Source organism: Bufo gargarizans, chromosome 4, assembly GCF_014858855.1.
Source record: "Bufo gargarizans isolate SCDJY-AF-19 chromosome 4, ASM1485885v1, whole genome shotgun sequence".
NCBI classification, from domain to species: domain Eukaryota; kingdom Metazoa; phylum Chordata; class Amphibia; order Anura; family Bufonidae; genus Bufo; species Bufo gargarizans.
Genome location: NC_058083.1, coordinates 7,500,999 through 7,515,940, shown reverse-complemented (window position 1 = coordinate 7,515,940; position 14,942 = coordinate 7,500,999). Strand labels below are relative to the sequence as shown.

The 14,942-nt window shown below is 42.8% G+C and overlaps 1 protein-coding gene and 2 non-coding genes across 5 annotated transcripts in view; 1 reads left to right on the top strand and 2 right to left on the bottom strand.

Annotated features, from left to right (window-relative positions):
- Window positions 1-252: 252 nt before the first annotated feature.
- Window positions 253-340, bottom strand: TRNAR-UCU. The gene is given in 2 exon segments: window positions 253-288; window positions 304-340. It is a non-coding gene; the product is annotated as a tRNA-Arg (tRNA).
- Window positions 341-1,104: 764 nt separating this feature from the next.
- On the bottom strand, window positions 1,105-1,192 carry TRNAR-UCU. Its single transcript is given in 2 exon segments — window positions 1,105-1,140; window positions 1,156-1,192. It is a non-coding gene; the product is annotated as a tRNA-Arg (tRNA).
- Window positions 1,193-13,647: 12,455 nt separating this feature from the next.
- Window positions 13,648-14,942, top strand: part of SPATS1 (spermatogenesis associated serine rich 1) — a 48,328-nt gene continuing 47,033 nt past the window's right edge. For all 3 annotated transcript variants that reach the window (XM_044291737.1, XM_044291736.1, XM_044291738.1), the window contains exon 1: window positions 13,648-13,765. In XM_044291737.1, coding sequence (XP_044147672.1) covers window positions 13,732-13,765 — 34 coding nt within the window. In that variant the 5' untranslated portion in view covers window positions 13,648-13,731. The remainder of the gene's footprint in view (window positions 13,766-14,942) is intronic.

The window sequence follows — 14,942 nt, the reverse complement described above, 5'->3', positions numbered from 1 at the left end:
TGGCTCTTTTCACTTCTTGGTTACAAGATAGATCTATATGAATCCAGCATTTTCAGTACTATGCAATAACAGTCATCTTAAAAATTAACAAAAGGGAGCTGTCCTCATAGTTTACTCGGAAAAAGAAAGGCCCAGGTAAGTTTTAGCTCAACACTCGTGCCCACGGCTGCTGTCTAGAGTTTTTCGTTTGTCTCATTTTACGATAATCTAAAGCTATCGACAAAGTTCTAATTAGACGCGTGATACAAAAGTCGACTCTGGTGGGAATCGAACCCACAACCTTTGAATCACTACAGATTATTCTAGAAGTCCAATGTGCTATCCATTGCGCCACAGCGCCAGTAGGCACACATTTGTTCTTGTGGCAGTCAATGTTATTGACCAAAATCGGTCCATTGGATTGCAAGGGATTGTAATCCCTTCAAAAAGGATCAATAAAAATATGTTGGAAGAATATCAAAGAACATGTGTTCTTAATTAATAATTAAACAGGATAGGCACTTGCAAACTTGCCGTTCCCCATAGGTACCTATGCTTTGCTTTCTCCCTTTCCTTAATTGAAGCTAATTTAGAAATGCACCAATTTTTAACAAGCACTGTTCGTATCGATTTATCTTCATAATTCTTATCAGATTTGACTCTGGAGGGATTTGAACCTAAAATCTTTGAATATCAATGCTATTATGAACATACCAGGTGAGATCGGTTGCACTAATTGACCTCTTCTTGGCCTGGTTTCCCAAGACTTTTGAAGAGTTTTAATACAAATAATTCTTGCTTTTTGTAAATTAAGGACTTCTCAAAAATATCTTCAAGTGGGCAATCTTTTAGAGACATGCGACAGACATCAAATGGCTCATTTCACTTCTTGGTTACAAGATAGATCTATATGAATCCAGCATTTTCAGTACTATGCAATAACAGTCATCTTAAAAATTAACAAAAGGGAGCTGTCCTCATAGTTTACTCGGAAAAAGAAAGGCCCAGGTAAGTTTTAGCTCAACACTCGTGCCCACGGCTGCTGTCTAGAGTTTTTCGTTTGTCTCATTTTACGATAATCTAAAGATATCGACAAAGTTCTAATTAGACGCGTGATACAAAAGTCGACTCTGGTGGGACTCGAACCCACAACCTTTGAATCACTATAGATTATTCTAGAAGTCCAATGTGCTATCTATTGCGCCACAGAGCCAGTAGGCACACTTTTGTTCTTGTGGCAGTCAACGTTCTTGACCAAAATCGGTCCATTGGATTGCAAGGGATTGTAATCCCTTCAAAACGGATCAATCAAAATATGTTGGAAGAATATCAAAGAACATGTGTTCTTAATCAATAATTAAACAGGATAGGCACTTGCAAACTTGCCGTTCCCCATAGGTACCTATGCTTTGCTTTCTCCCTTTCTTTAACTGAAGCTAATAGTGCATTGGACTTCTAGAATAATCTGTATTTCCAGAACTAGTCTGATACGAATCATGACAATAAATCTATACAAACAGTACTTGTTAAAATGAGTGCATTTTTAAATTAGCACCAGTTAAGAAATGGAGAAAGCAAAGTATAGATACTAGGGATGAGCAAATTGACTTTGCACCCTTCATCCGAAGTCGATTTGTATAAAACCTTGTTTTAATAGCGTACGGAGCGGTCTCACTGACCCTTAGGATCACTATGATAGCGCTGCGCCTCTGTGGGAATGCGTATGCCATTTGCCCTATTCCAATATGGTGATTGTAGCATTCTCTCTATGATGCGCTTACCTCGCGAGAGTTTGAGATTTGACAGCTCCTCCGTTCCTCACGATTCTTACATGCGCATTGGCCACTAGAGATGGCCTTGCAGTTTGCAAACTTTGCTTGTTCTTGATTCGCCGAACAGGCGAACATATGGCAATGTCCGCCGGGCCATATTCTTTTGCATTGTGCAGAACTTTGACCCATGACACATCTATCAGGTGGGACAGGACAGCCAATTGAGACATTTCAGAACATGGACACACCGTCTACCCTATAAATAATCCTGATCTGGCCGCCATTTTACATTGAGTCTTTTGCCAGTGTAAGGAGATATTGCTGTGTGGAGCAGGAACAGACTGTTAGGGACACCAAAACGCTAGCTAATAGGGCCACAAAAGTCCTTTTAAGGACTGGTATAGGTGTGCTATCGATAGGTGTGACATACAGAGGGGTGTAATATACTTATACTTTCTAACATAGAAAGTATATTATAGTGCATTTGTATTGTGCAGCAGCTGTGTGCGGTTCTGCTGAGATAACGCAGCTAGATAGAGGGACAAACGCTATTGGAACAACTAATTGCAACTGGTGTGATATACCAGTTGCCCCCGCAAAAAACTGATTAAGACAGTTTTCCTCCTCATCCTCTGTATTTGCACCCTCCTCCCTCTCTGCTGTGTGCACCCCCAAAGATACCACCATAGCCCCTCCACTCGAGTCAGAGGAATTATTTTCCCATCCATTCCCAGACCTTACTGATGGGCAGCCAATCTTTGCATTGGATAAGGAAGAGGAGCTAGCAAGGGCCGCCACCCAGCGGTCTGTTGACAGTACCCAGATCAGCCCAAGGACTGAGGTCCACGCTGTTGCTGCCTACTCCGAGATCTCTAATGTCAGTGGTGGTGAAGGTGACGATGATGATGTGTCGATGGATGTCATGTGGGTGCCCACATGAGAGGAAGAGGAGAGGAGTTCAGAGGGAGACAGAGCAGCAGATAGGGGGGTAGAAGGAGGAGAAGCAGGCAGAACTCGCAGTGCACAGAAGGCAAAAAGCAGACTGCAAATGTATCTGGAGTGAGCCATCCACCATGCATGGTCACATCTTGCGATAGCAGGACGCCGACCACATGGCTCCGCAGTGTGGGCTTTTTTTAACGTGTATTTACAAATGCCTATAAGGGCAATAGAAACCTATCTTGGCCCAAGTGCAAAATAATACTTCACTTTTATTATTTTATTCATTAAAAAGTGTCACTGGTGTGTGTGATTCACATGTGATGGGACACAGACAAACAAACAGAATAACCTTCTAAAGTGTTAAAAACACAGACTTTTTTTAACGTGTCCACTGCTGACAATGTTGTTGCCATCTGCTGCCTGTGCTGTCAATGCATAAGTCGTGGTAAGCCCAACACTCACCTAGGGACGACCCCCTTAAGAAGGCAACTGGCCTCCCATTACCGAGCCCAATGGGAGCAACACCATAAGAACCCACAAAGCCAGACTCCTGGCGCTCCACGTCCTGCCTCTTCTCCTTCTCTTCTCTCCTCCCATTTGTTCTCCACCCCATCTTCCACCGCGCCGTCGTCGCGTTCATTTGGCACAAGGCAGGCTTCCGTGGCCCAAATCTTTGAATGTAAAAAGTTGATGGCGCCGGATAACCCTTTTATCCAACACCTGACCGCAGGCTTGATGGAACTGCTAGCCTGCCAACTTCTGCCATTTAAACTGGTGAACTTGGAGGCCTTTAGAAAATTTGTGGCCATTGGAACACCGCAATGGAAGGTCCTCAGAAGGAAATATTTCTCGTTAGAGTGTCGAGTTGATAATTCAAGAAGTCTTCTCGATTCTGTAGGTGATCGAATCAGTTATAAGTGTTGATCACGAATATTCGAATTTTTATTGCGAATATAGGTACTTCAAAAATTCGCGAATATTTCAAATATAGTTATATATATTTGTAATTTCGAATATTCGATTTTTTTTTTCCTTTTTTTTTTTTATTCAATTTTTTTTTTTATCAGTACACATGATCCCTCCCTGCTTCTAGCTTGTGGGCCAATAAGAAGGCTGCAATATACTTGACTTTAGGAGTAGTAGTGTTTGCAAATTTTGCTCTATATTCGTTTTTTCGAATATTCGCTATATTGCTATATAGTCTTGTTTTAGAATATTACGAATATTCGAAAAAACAAAGTTATAGCAATATAGCGAATATTCGAAAAAAACAAATATAGAGCAATTTAGCTAATATAGTGCTATAATCTTTTTTTTATAGTTGTAATCTTTTTCCAATCTGAACTTCAGATGAGAAAAAAATTACAACTATTAGACAAAGAAGATTATAGCACTATATTAGCTAAATTTCTCTATATCCGTTTTTTTCGAATATTCGCTATATTGCTATATATTCTTGTTTTAGAATATTACGAATATTCGAAAAAACAAAGTTATAGCAATATAGAGAATATTCAAAAAAAAAAAGAATATAGAGCAATTTAGCTAATATAGTGCTATAATCTTCTTTGTCTAATAGTTGTAATTTTTTTCTCATCTGAAGTTCAGATTGGAAAAAAATTACAACTATAAAAAAAATGATTATGGCACTATATTAGCTAAATTGCTCTATATTTGTTTTTTCCGAATATTCGCTATATTGCTATATATTCTTGTTTTAGAATATTACGAATATTCGAAAAAACTAAGTTATAGCAATATAGCGAATATTCAAAAAAACTCGAATATAGAGCAATTTAGCTAATATAGTGCTATAATCTTCTTTGTCTAATAGTTGTAAGTTGAAAAATTTGCAATAAAAATTCGAATCCGAAAAGTCGAATTACGAAAATTCGCATATTACACAATCATTACCTTGCCGATTTTTTAAGTAAAATTTTTTTTTCCGAATATTCGACGAATATTCTAAAAAATATTCGCGAAATATCGCGAATTCGAATATGACCCCTGCCGCTCATCACTATCAGTTATAAGGGTTTTCAGGTATATGCTCTAAGGGAGTAACCTTAAAGGGGTGTTTTTCTTTCTCTATTGTAGTAGCGCAATGTCTAGAGAGTCTATGTTTCTGATGCCCCAATCATTTATACCCCACCAGCATTATAAAAAATTCTATAAAAAAGAGTCTGCTATCATCACAGGAGGAATGTCTAACGAAAACAACACAAAAGCAAGAGAGACTAGACTATGTAAATTTAATTACACGGTATAGCACCTCAAACAAATACATCAGAGAAACACTGGCAAAACACTGGCATATACTTTTTCAGGATCCTCACCTGGCAAAATGCCACACACCCCAAAAATCACATATAGACGAGCCCCAAACGTTAGGCGCATCCTAGCCCCTAATAAACCAAAACAACACAACACTAAGGAAAACAGGTCCAATACTACCACCCTGAAGAAACTGGGAAGTTTCATGTGCCAGTCAAACAGATGCCTATGCTGCAAAATTATTATCCATGAACAAACCTCTGTTACTTCGAAACACAATGCCATGACCTTTCAGATAAAACAACACAGGACTTGCCAATCTATGTATGTTATATACCTGATAGAATGCGGTTGCGGCCTACAATACGTGCAGCGACCACTCAAGCATTACATTGTTGCATGAACCAACACAGGTACAATATTTAACGCCACTATCAGAAACATAGACTCTCTAGACATTGCGCTACTACAATAGAGAAAGAAAAACACCCCTTTAAGGTTACTCCCTTAGAGCATATACCTGAAAACCCTTATAACCGATTTGATCACCTACAGAAACGAGAAGTCTTCTGGATTTATCAACTCAACACTCGCATTTAACGCAAGTCAGCCGGGCATGCTAGTGAGCCTCTGCCTATAGATCCATTCCCTGCACTAACACTATCACGTCCTTCAGTTACATTAAACTGGGTACAACTCACAATCCAACACATCAATCCTGTAACCCCCGTTTTTTCTATATATATTTCCTATATATACATATTTTTTATGAATAATACTTTTAATAACAATTTTTACTCTCTGATTCTATTTTACTGTGTAGCACATTTGTATTGTTTGACCTTTATGCTCAATCTATTGATTTAATAAGAGAATCCCTGCCCTCTCTCCCCTCCCCCTCTCTTTTTTTGGGGGGGCCGTGCCCCCTCTTTAGCCACGCGCAGTGAAATAGCGGATTTAAATACATGTGCTTTTTAAATTGTTGTATGTGAATATTGTCCTGATGAAAGGGGCTGCAAGCCCTTGAAACGCGTTGACCAAAATAAATCTTGTGTGAAAAGACAAGTCCTGCCTACAACATCGTGCTTGACAGCGCCGAAACAAGTGGTTCCAGTACCTCCGGACTTTTCTCCTTCTTCAGCCACATAATCACTAGAGATGGCCTTGCGGTTTGCCCGGCGGTTGTTTTGCGGCAAACTTTGTTTGTTCACGATCCGCCGAACATGCGATATCCAAAATGGCCAGGATAGGTGTACGCTGACACCAATTTAATGCAGTGGCCAGGTCAGGTGGATAATAGTCTGTATTTGTTCGCCAATTGCAACGTGCGCAGGGTACTATCCCAGGGCCCTTCCAAGATGTTATAACGCACGTCCCAGATTAGGAATGCCAGAGTGGTGTGATGGCCTATAACGTCTCTATAGGGTGGTGATAATTGTGTCAACGGTGACTCCTTCCTGGGTACGGCTGGACTCCTTGCTCCTGGCTCACTTGCAATAAATGTGAGTGTAGTGATAGTAGCAGTAATAGAGGAATTTTGCAGCAGAAATGATGTATAGACGAAGTTCAAACGTTTCTTTACTTGACATAACTTGTATCCAAGCAGTATATAGCTTTGGTCTCTGGTCCCAGCAGGTTTTGGCAATGATTGGCAGAAATAAATACTTCTGCTTTAATTAGCTCTGTAATTGTGGCAGGGATTAATCTTCTGCACTTTTCTGTAACTTCTGCTGTATGGGGACAAACTAGCTGAGGAGGAATTGGCTTATCCTAGGTCTCTGGACTTAACTCACAGATGATTTCTAAGGGGATGCTTTCATCCTGGAATTCTGGAGGTTGTAGTTAGTTTTCTACTTCTTCATCCAGCTGAGGCTGAAGGTGCTCAGACTGGGAATATGATGAGACGAAACTTGGTCCTTGCTGTCTTCCCTATACAGGGGGATCTCCTGAACGCTATCACACAGCCTTCCCCTAGCATGGGGGGGGGCTACACTGACACTAACTTCCTTCTCCACCCATGCTGCAGGATTTGGGAACTGCCCACCCTCCACAGAGGGGGAGCTAAGCTGGAGTAATCTATTCCAGCCTAGGTTCACTAAACTGGGACTAGTACCTTGCCAAAGTGTTGCTGCCACCTGTGTTTAACATGGTTTTACATGCACATTTGTGAAGGCACAATATAAATTATATCAGATGACAATGTAAAGGCCCTTAGAATATAGTAGCGGGGTAGAGGCGTTTAGTAACACAACTCTGGGGTGTTACATTAGCGTCGAACTTTGACCCATGACACATCCATCAGGTGGAACAGGATAGCCAATTGAGACGTTTCAGCACATGGACATACCCCATACCCTATAAATAAACCTGATCTGGCTGCCATTTTACATTTAGTCTTTTGCCAGTGTAGGGAGAGGTTGCTGTGAGGAGCAGGGACAGACTGTTAGGGACACCAAACACTAGGTAATAGGGCCACAAAAGTCCTTTTAAGGACTGGTATAGGTGTGCTATCGATAGGTGTGACATACTGAGGGGTGTGATATACTTATAATATACTTTCTAACATATTGTATTGTCCAGCAGTTGTGTGCGGTTCTGCTGAGATACCCCAGCTATAAAGAGGGACAAATGCTATTGGAACAAATAATTGCAACTGGTGTGATATACCAGTCGCCCCCCAATAAAACTGATTGAGGCAGGGGTGTGATATACATATAATATAATTTCCATATGGTACATTTGTAATTTGCAGGAGTTGTGTACGGTTCTGCTGAAATACCTCAGCTATACATAGTGACAAACGCTATTTGAACAAATAATTTCAGCTGGTTTGATATAACTGTTGCCCCCCCCCCAAAAAAAAACTGATTAAAGGTTTTAATATACCTGCTTCCAGCAAAAAATCATTAAGCAGTTCTATATACCTGCTTCAACAAATACTGCTCTTCTATAGGGACTTTGTCACAGGGTAATTTTGAAAATGATAGGCAGAGGAAGAGGCAAGCCATTCTGCAGGGGTAGTAGGCGCTAGGCAGGTGCACCAGGGCGGAGCCTAAGTGGGAAGTTGGAGAAGGTGCGTGCGATTATGTCAAAGGACGCACCAGAGTTGGTTGAGTCGCTCACTCAGCATTCCACTTCTGCACCCTCCTCATCCTCTGGATCTGCACCCTCCTCACTCTCTGCTGTGTGCACCCCCAAAGACACCACCACCACCATAGCCCCTCCACTCAAGTCAGAGGAATTATTTTCCCATCAATTCCCAGACCTTACCGATGCACAGCCATTCTTGGCATTGGATGAAAAAGAGGAGGTAGCAACGGCCGCCACCTAGTGGTCTGACGACAGTACCCAGATCATCCCAAGGATGGTGGTCCCCGCTGTTGTCTCTAATGTTAGTGGTGGTGAAGGTGACGATGATGATGTGTCAATGGACGTCACGTGGGTGCCCACAAGAGAGAAAGAGGAGGGGAGTTCAGAGGGAGAGACGGAGCAGCCAATAGGGAGGAGAAGAAGGGGGAGAAGCAGGCAGAACTCGCAGTGCACAGGAGGCAAAAAGCAGACTGCAAATGTATCTTGAGCAAGCCATCCACCATGCACGGTCACATCTTGCGCTCCCAGAACGCCGACACATGACTCCACAGTGTGGGCTTTTTTTAACTTATCAGCTGCTGATAATAGTGTTGCCATCTGCAGCCTGTGCTGTCAACGCATAAGTCGCGTTAAACCCAACACTCACCTAGGGGCGACCGCCTTAAGAAGGCACCTGGCCTCCTATCACCGTGCCCAGTGGGAGAAACACCGTCAGAACCCACAAAGCCACACTGCTGGTGTTCCACATCCTACCTCTTCTCCTTCTCCTCTCTCCTCCCATTTGTCCTCAACTCCACCTTCCGCCGTGCTGTCGTCGCGTTCATCTGGCACAAGGCAGGCTTCCGTTGACCAAATGTTCGAGCGTAACAAAATTATTACGCCGGATAATCCTCTTGCCTAACGGCTGACCGCTGCCTTGTCGGAACTGCTAGCCCGCCAACTACTGCCATATCAATTGGTGGACTCGAAGGCCATTAGAAAATTTATGACCATTGGCCAACCGCAATGGAAGGTCCCTGGAAGGAAATATTTCTCCCAGAACGGCATCCCAGAGCTATATGGCCACGTTCAGCGGCAAGTAAATGTATCTCTGGCACACAGTGCCAGTGCCAAGATACATCTGACCAGAGACACATGGTCTAGCAAACACGGGCAGGGAAGGTACATAAGGTACATAACTTTTACTGCCCACTGGTGGAACCTTCTGACTGCTGTCAAGCATGTAACCCGTGGCACCTGTGTGGATTTGGTGTTACCGCCAAGAATTGCATGCAGGCCTGCCTCTTCTTCTCCTCCTCCTACTCCATCCTCAGTCTCCTCTTCGGCTGACTCCTCCTTTTCCACTGCTACCGCCTCTTCTGCTGCACCCCCCCAGAACCTATTCGACGTGCCAGGTGAGACGTTGCTATGCTGTGCTGCGGCTGTTGTGCCTGGAAGCCAAGAGCCACACCGTTCCTGTACTCGTTTTAGCTCTGCGGTCACAGTGGCGTGCAACAATGGTGAAAATCTGCTGGGCGCGCTGAAACAGGGCAAAATGACACACATGCAGTGCATGGCACACATCCTGAACTTAGTCTTGCAGCGATTCGTTGTCAAATACCCTGGGTTCTAGGATGTCTTGCCGCAGGCCAGGAAAATCTCTGGCCATTTTAGAAGATCTTACAGTGCCATGGCTCCCCTTGCTGACGGTCAGCGACGACACCACTTGCCCATCAGACGTCTGATTTGTGACTGCCCAACGTTCTGGAACTCCACCTTGTATATGCTTGATAGGCTGCTTCAGCAGAAACGTGTGGTTAATGACTACCTGTACGAACTCTGCGGCAGGACAGGTTCTGGGGAGCTTATTTTTTTTTTCACCGCCAGTGGCTGCTCATGCGCGATGCATGCAGACTTCTGAAGCCATTTGATGAGATCACCAAACTGGTCAGTCACAGCCAGGGTGCCATCAGTGACATCGTACCTTATGCCTTCTTTCTGGAGCGTGCATTGAATCGTGTCATTGATCAAGCCGTCGAGGAGCAGGAAGATGAGGAGGTCGCAATGCTGAATGAATTCCCAGGGTGGGCTACTCCATCTGAGACAAGTCAGCAGGAGTCTGAAGAGGAGCCAGAGGAGGATGGTGCCTGGGGCGAGGAGGAGGAGCAAGAAGAGCAGGCATTAAACTTTTCTGGGATCCCTGGTGTTTTCCGTGGATGGGGGAGGAGACCGAAGACTACATTCTCCTGGGCGATAAGCAGGAGCCAGGCCACTCCACTGCTTCCAATTTAGTGCAAATGGGGGCCTTCATGCTCCAGTGTTTGAAGAGGGACCCCGCATAAAATTATAGCATAAATGGAAAGGACGAGTACAGGGTGGCAACGTACTTAGACCCCCGGTACAAACACAAAATGGCAGACATGTTACCAGCATCACAGAGGGCTGTCAGAATGCAGCATTTCCAGGCCTTGCTGCCAGAGATGCTGCATTCTGCTGTTGCGGGCGCTGGCAGAGGAATTTCCACCCACAGAGAAACAATTGTGAGTACCAATCCAAAAGCGCATGCAAGAAGAGGGCGGTTTGAAGATGTGTTGGTCACTTCGGATATGAGATCATTCTTGCAGCCAACCCATTGACAGCCGCCCTCCGGATACAGCCTCAGGGAACGCCTAGACCGACAGGTGTCCGACTAAATTGGGTTAACGGCCGATGTGGACTCTCTGAGAAGAGAGGAACCCCTGGACTACTGGGTGTGCAGGCTTGACCTGTGGCCAGAGCTGGCACAATTTGCCATGGAACTCTTGGCTTGCCCCTCGTCGAGTGTCCTGTCCGTAAGAACGTTCAGTGCAGCAGGGGGAATCGTGACCGATAAGCGTAATCGCCTAGCTCATGACAGTGTGGACTACCTCACATTTCTAAAAATGAATGAGGCATGGATCTCAGAGGAATTTAACAACTGTGAGGAGCAAGATGAATTGAATTTCCTCATGACAGTCCTCAAATATCCACCACCACCCAGAAGAAATAATGGTCCCTGTCTTAGGTAAATACAGCGGCATAAAAGGCTTTTTTTGTTCGGTGAATGCCTAATGTTTGGGACCTTGGAGGAAATCAACACCTGTTGATGATTTCGTTAGCCATGTTTTTTATCCAATTATTTTTTTTTTGTTCTTATGTATTTGACATCTATTTGTACTGGCCTGCAGTAAAATTTATATCTACTGACCGTATAATATACCTCCAGCCGCATAATCACTTGATCATTTAAGTACGGTGAATGCATAATTTTTGGGGCCTGTAATCTAACTGGCCAATAGTAAAATTGTTATACGGTGACCGCCTAATGTACCTCCAGCCACATTATCAATTGTTCTTTTCTGTACTGTGAATTAATAATTTTTGAGGCCTGTAGTCCACTGGCCTGCAGTAAAATTGATATCCATTGACCTTCTAATATACCTCCAGCGACATAATCACTTGTTCGTTTCTGCATGGTGAATGAATATTTTTTGGGGCCTGTACTCCACTGGCCTGCAGTAAAATTGATATCTATTGACTGTCTAATATACCTCCAGCCACATAATTACTTGATCTTTTATGTATGGAGAATGCATAATTTTTGGGGCCTGTAATCTAACTGGCCAACAGTAAAATTGTTATACGGTGACCGCCTAATATACCTACAGCCACATAATCACTTGATCTTTTCTGTACGGTGAATGCATTATTTTTGGGGCCTGTAATCTAACTGGCCAACAGTAAACTTGTTATACGGTGACCGCCTAATATACCTCCAGCCACATTAACAATTGTTCTTTTCTGTCTGGTGAATGAATCATTTTTGGGGCCTGTAGTCCTGTGTAGAGATGTCGCGAACACAAAATTTTCCGTTCGCAAACGGCGAACGCGAATTTCCGCAAATGTTCCGCAATAGACTTCAATAGGAAGGCGAATTTAAAAACCCACAGGTACTCTTTGTGGCCACAATAGTGATGGAAAAGTTGTTTCAAGGGGACTAACACCTGGACTGTGGCATGCCGGAGGGGGATCCATGCAAAACTCCCATGGAAAATTAAGTAGTTGACGCAGAGTGTGGTAAGTTGAAATCGCAATGCGATTTATAGAACTTGAATTAATCGGATTGCGATTTCAACTTTCTCAAATCCGACAGTACATTCTAGCATAGAGTCATTCCCATGGTGATGGGAACGCTCCATGAAAACCGAAGTCGACAGAAGTTCTAAGTTGAAATCGCAATGCGATTTATAGAACTTTAATTAATCGCATTGCGAATTCAACTTAGAGCTGCTGGATTCCTAATGGTTGTATTGCTAGAATATAACGAAGATTGAGAATATAGTGCTATATTCGTTATATTCGTCAATTCTAGCAATACAACCATTAGGAAATTAGCTCTAAGTTGAATTCGCAATGCCATTAATGTAACCTGCAATATTCGCATTGCGATTACAACTTAGATCTGAGTTCCTAATGGTTGTATTGCTAGAATTGACAATGAATATAGCACTATATTCTCAATCTTTGTTATATTATATCAATATAACCATTAGGATCCCAGCTCTAAGTTGTAATCGCAATGCGATTAATATGACCTGTATTAATCGCATTGCGATTACAACTTTGTGACACTGCAGCTTCAGAATGAATCTAAGATGGATGCTGTCCTTGCTTTTTGATAGGAGGTGGGAGGGTCTGTGAGGGAGGGTCTGCTGCTGATTGGCTGGAATGTGTCTGCTGACTGTGAGGTACAGGGTCAAAGTTTGCTCAATGATGACGTATAGGAGGCGGACCGAACATCGCATATGTTCGCCTGCCGCGGCGAACGCGAACATGCGATATTCGTCGGGAACTGTTCGCCGGCGAATAGTTCGGGACATCTCTACTTCTGTGGCCTAAAATACAATTTTCTAGGCTCGAGCAAGGCACGTTTTTGAGAGTTTCCATTTAAGATGCATAAAAATGGCCCCTGATTAAAATACATATTTTTTTTAAGTGAATGGGGCCTGCCGCAAACTTGCAGTTCGCGAACATTTGATCACTTTCTCACGATCGCGTTCGTGAATCGTCCCGGCCGATGTTCGTTTATCACTACTGGCCACCACTAAACGCCGACATATGGTGTGTTTTTGTATATGTCTTTTCCCAGGGATGAGTCCCTTTTATGTTCATTTTAATATTAGAATGGGTAACACAGATCGATGGATAGATAGATAGATAGATAGATAGATAGATAGATAGATAGATAGATAGATAGATAGATAGATAGATAGATAGGAGATAGATAGTTATTAGATAGATAGATAGATAGTTATTAGATAGATATTAGATAGATACTTATATCGATAGCTATTAGATAGATAGATAGATAGATAGATAGATAGACAGATAGATAGATAGATAACTGTGTCTGATAATCCATTCCAGTAGCAGTATGATACATCACAGCTATGGCAGTGGGACACTTTCTGCAGTCTTTGCTCCCGGTGTTTGTTCTGCTGTCTCCATGGTTACATCATTGTTCTATGTAGATCAATTGTTGTCAGGACTGAATAGAGAGTGTGTTTACCACAACATGCTGCTGACCGCGCCAGGAATGTGGCCAGAAGCCAGGGAGGAAAAAGCCATAGCCTACTGTACAGTATATACACTGCTCTACACGTCTTAAGAAGAGATCATGCTGGACCTACTGGAGAACCTTCCTAACAGAGGTGACTGTATCTTTTTGAAAAATGTTACAGGGATGTTGTTATCTGATTGCATTTTTTTTAATGAATTTTCAACACAAGATATTTTAGCCAGTAGATTCTGTTATATAAATGTTATATAAATGTTAATTTTAGTTCTGTAAAGTTTAGCTCATTGGTTTTTAATAGGTTTAAATTGGTGTGAATAACATAGCATCAAGATCTACAAGGCAAGTTTTTTTTCCACATGACTGGGGTGTGTGATTAATTGCTCAACTTTTTTTAAACAGATCGATAGATTGATCAATGATGGATATGTCGACAGATATATATATGTTATATATAAGTTATATATGAAAAGAGTTTATACAGTACATAATACAAAACAAGTAAAATAAGGATTTACAAATCGGCAAAGAAGCAGAGAGGACCTTTCCCATGAAGGCTTACAATCATCAAGGGATTGGGCAGGGATACAGTAGGTAAGGGTAGAAGCTGCTCATATGGCGGTATAGTGGCTGTAGGATCACTGAAATGTGCAGTGTTAAAATGTAACTCTTAGGGCTCATGTACACGAACGTATTTTGTTTCCGTGGCCGTTACGTTTTTATTTGCAGACCCTATGTGGAACCATTCATTTCAATGGATCTGCAAAAAAAAAACAAAAACAGAAGTTATGTTGTGTGCATTCCGTTTCCGTACGTCCGTGCCCCAAAAAAACAGCTGTTCCGTTCCACAAAGTGCGGAATGCACACGGACGTCATCCGTATTTTTGGCAGATACTGCGGGCAAGGTCAGCAGTGTCAACTGATCAACACTAAGCCCATATGAAATGGGAAAGCTGGGCTAAAGTGCTCTTGTGCTTGAGGGGTTAATGCTGAAGTAGTGTCTTATCAGCCTAGCAGCTCGAAGTTAAACTGTGGGAAAGATCAGCAGTATCAACCCCATCAACAATGAAGCCCCTATGCAATGGGAAAGCTGGGCTAATTTGCTCTTGTGCTTGAGGGGTTGATGCTGAAGGAGTTTCTTGTCAGCCCAGCAGCACAAAGTTAAGCTGCGGGTAAGATCAGCAGTATCAACCCCATAAACACTGAAGTGCCTATACGATGGGCAATGCAGAAGTAGCGTCTTGTTAACCCAGCAGTTCGATGTTATTCTGTGGGCAAGGTCAGCAGTATCAACCCCATTTCCCCTGCTTTAG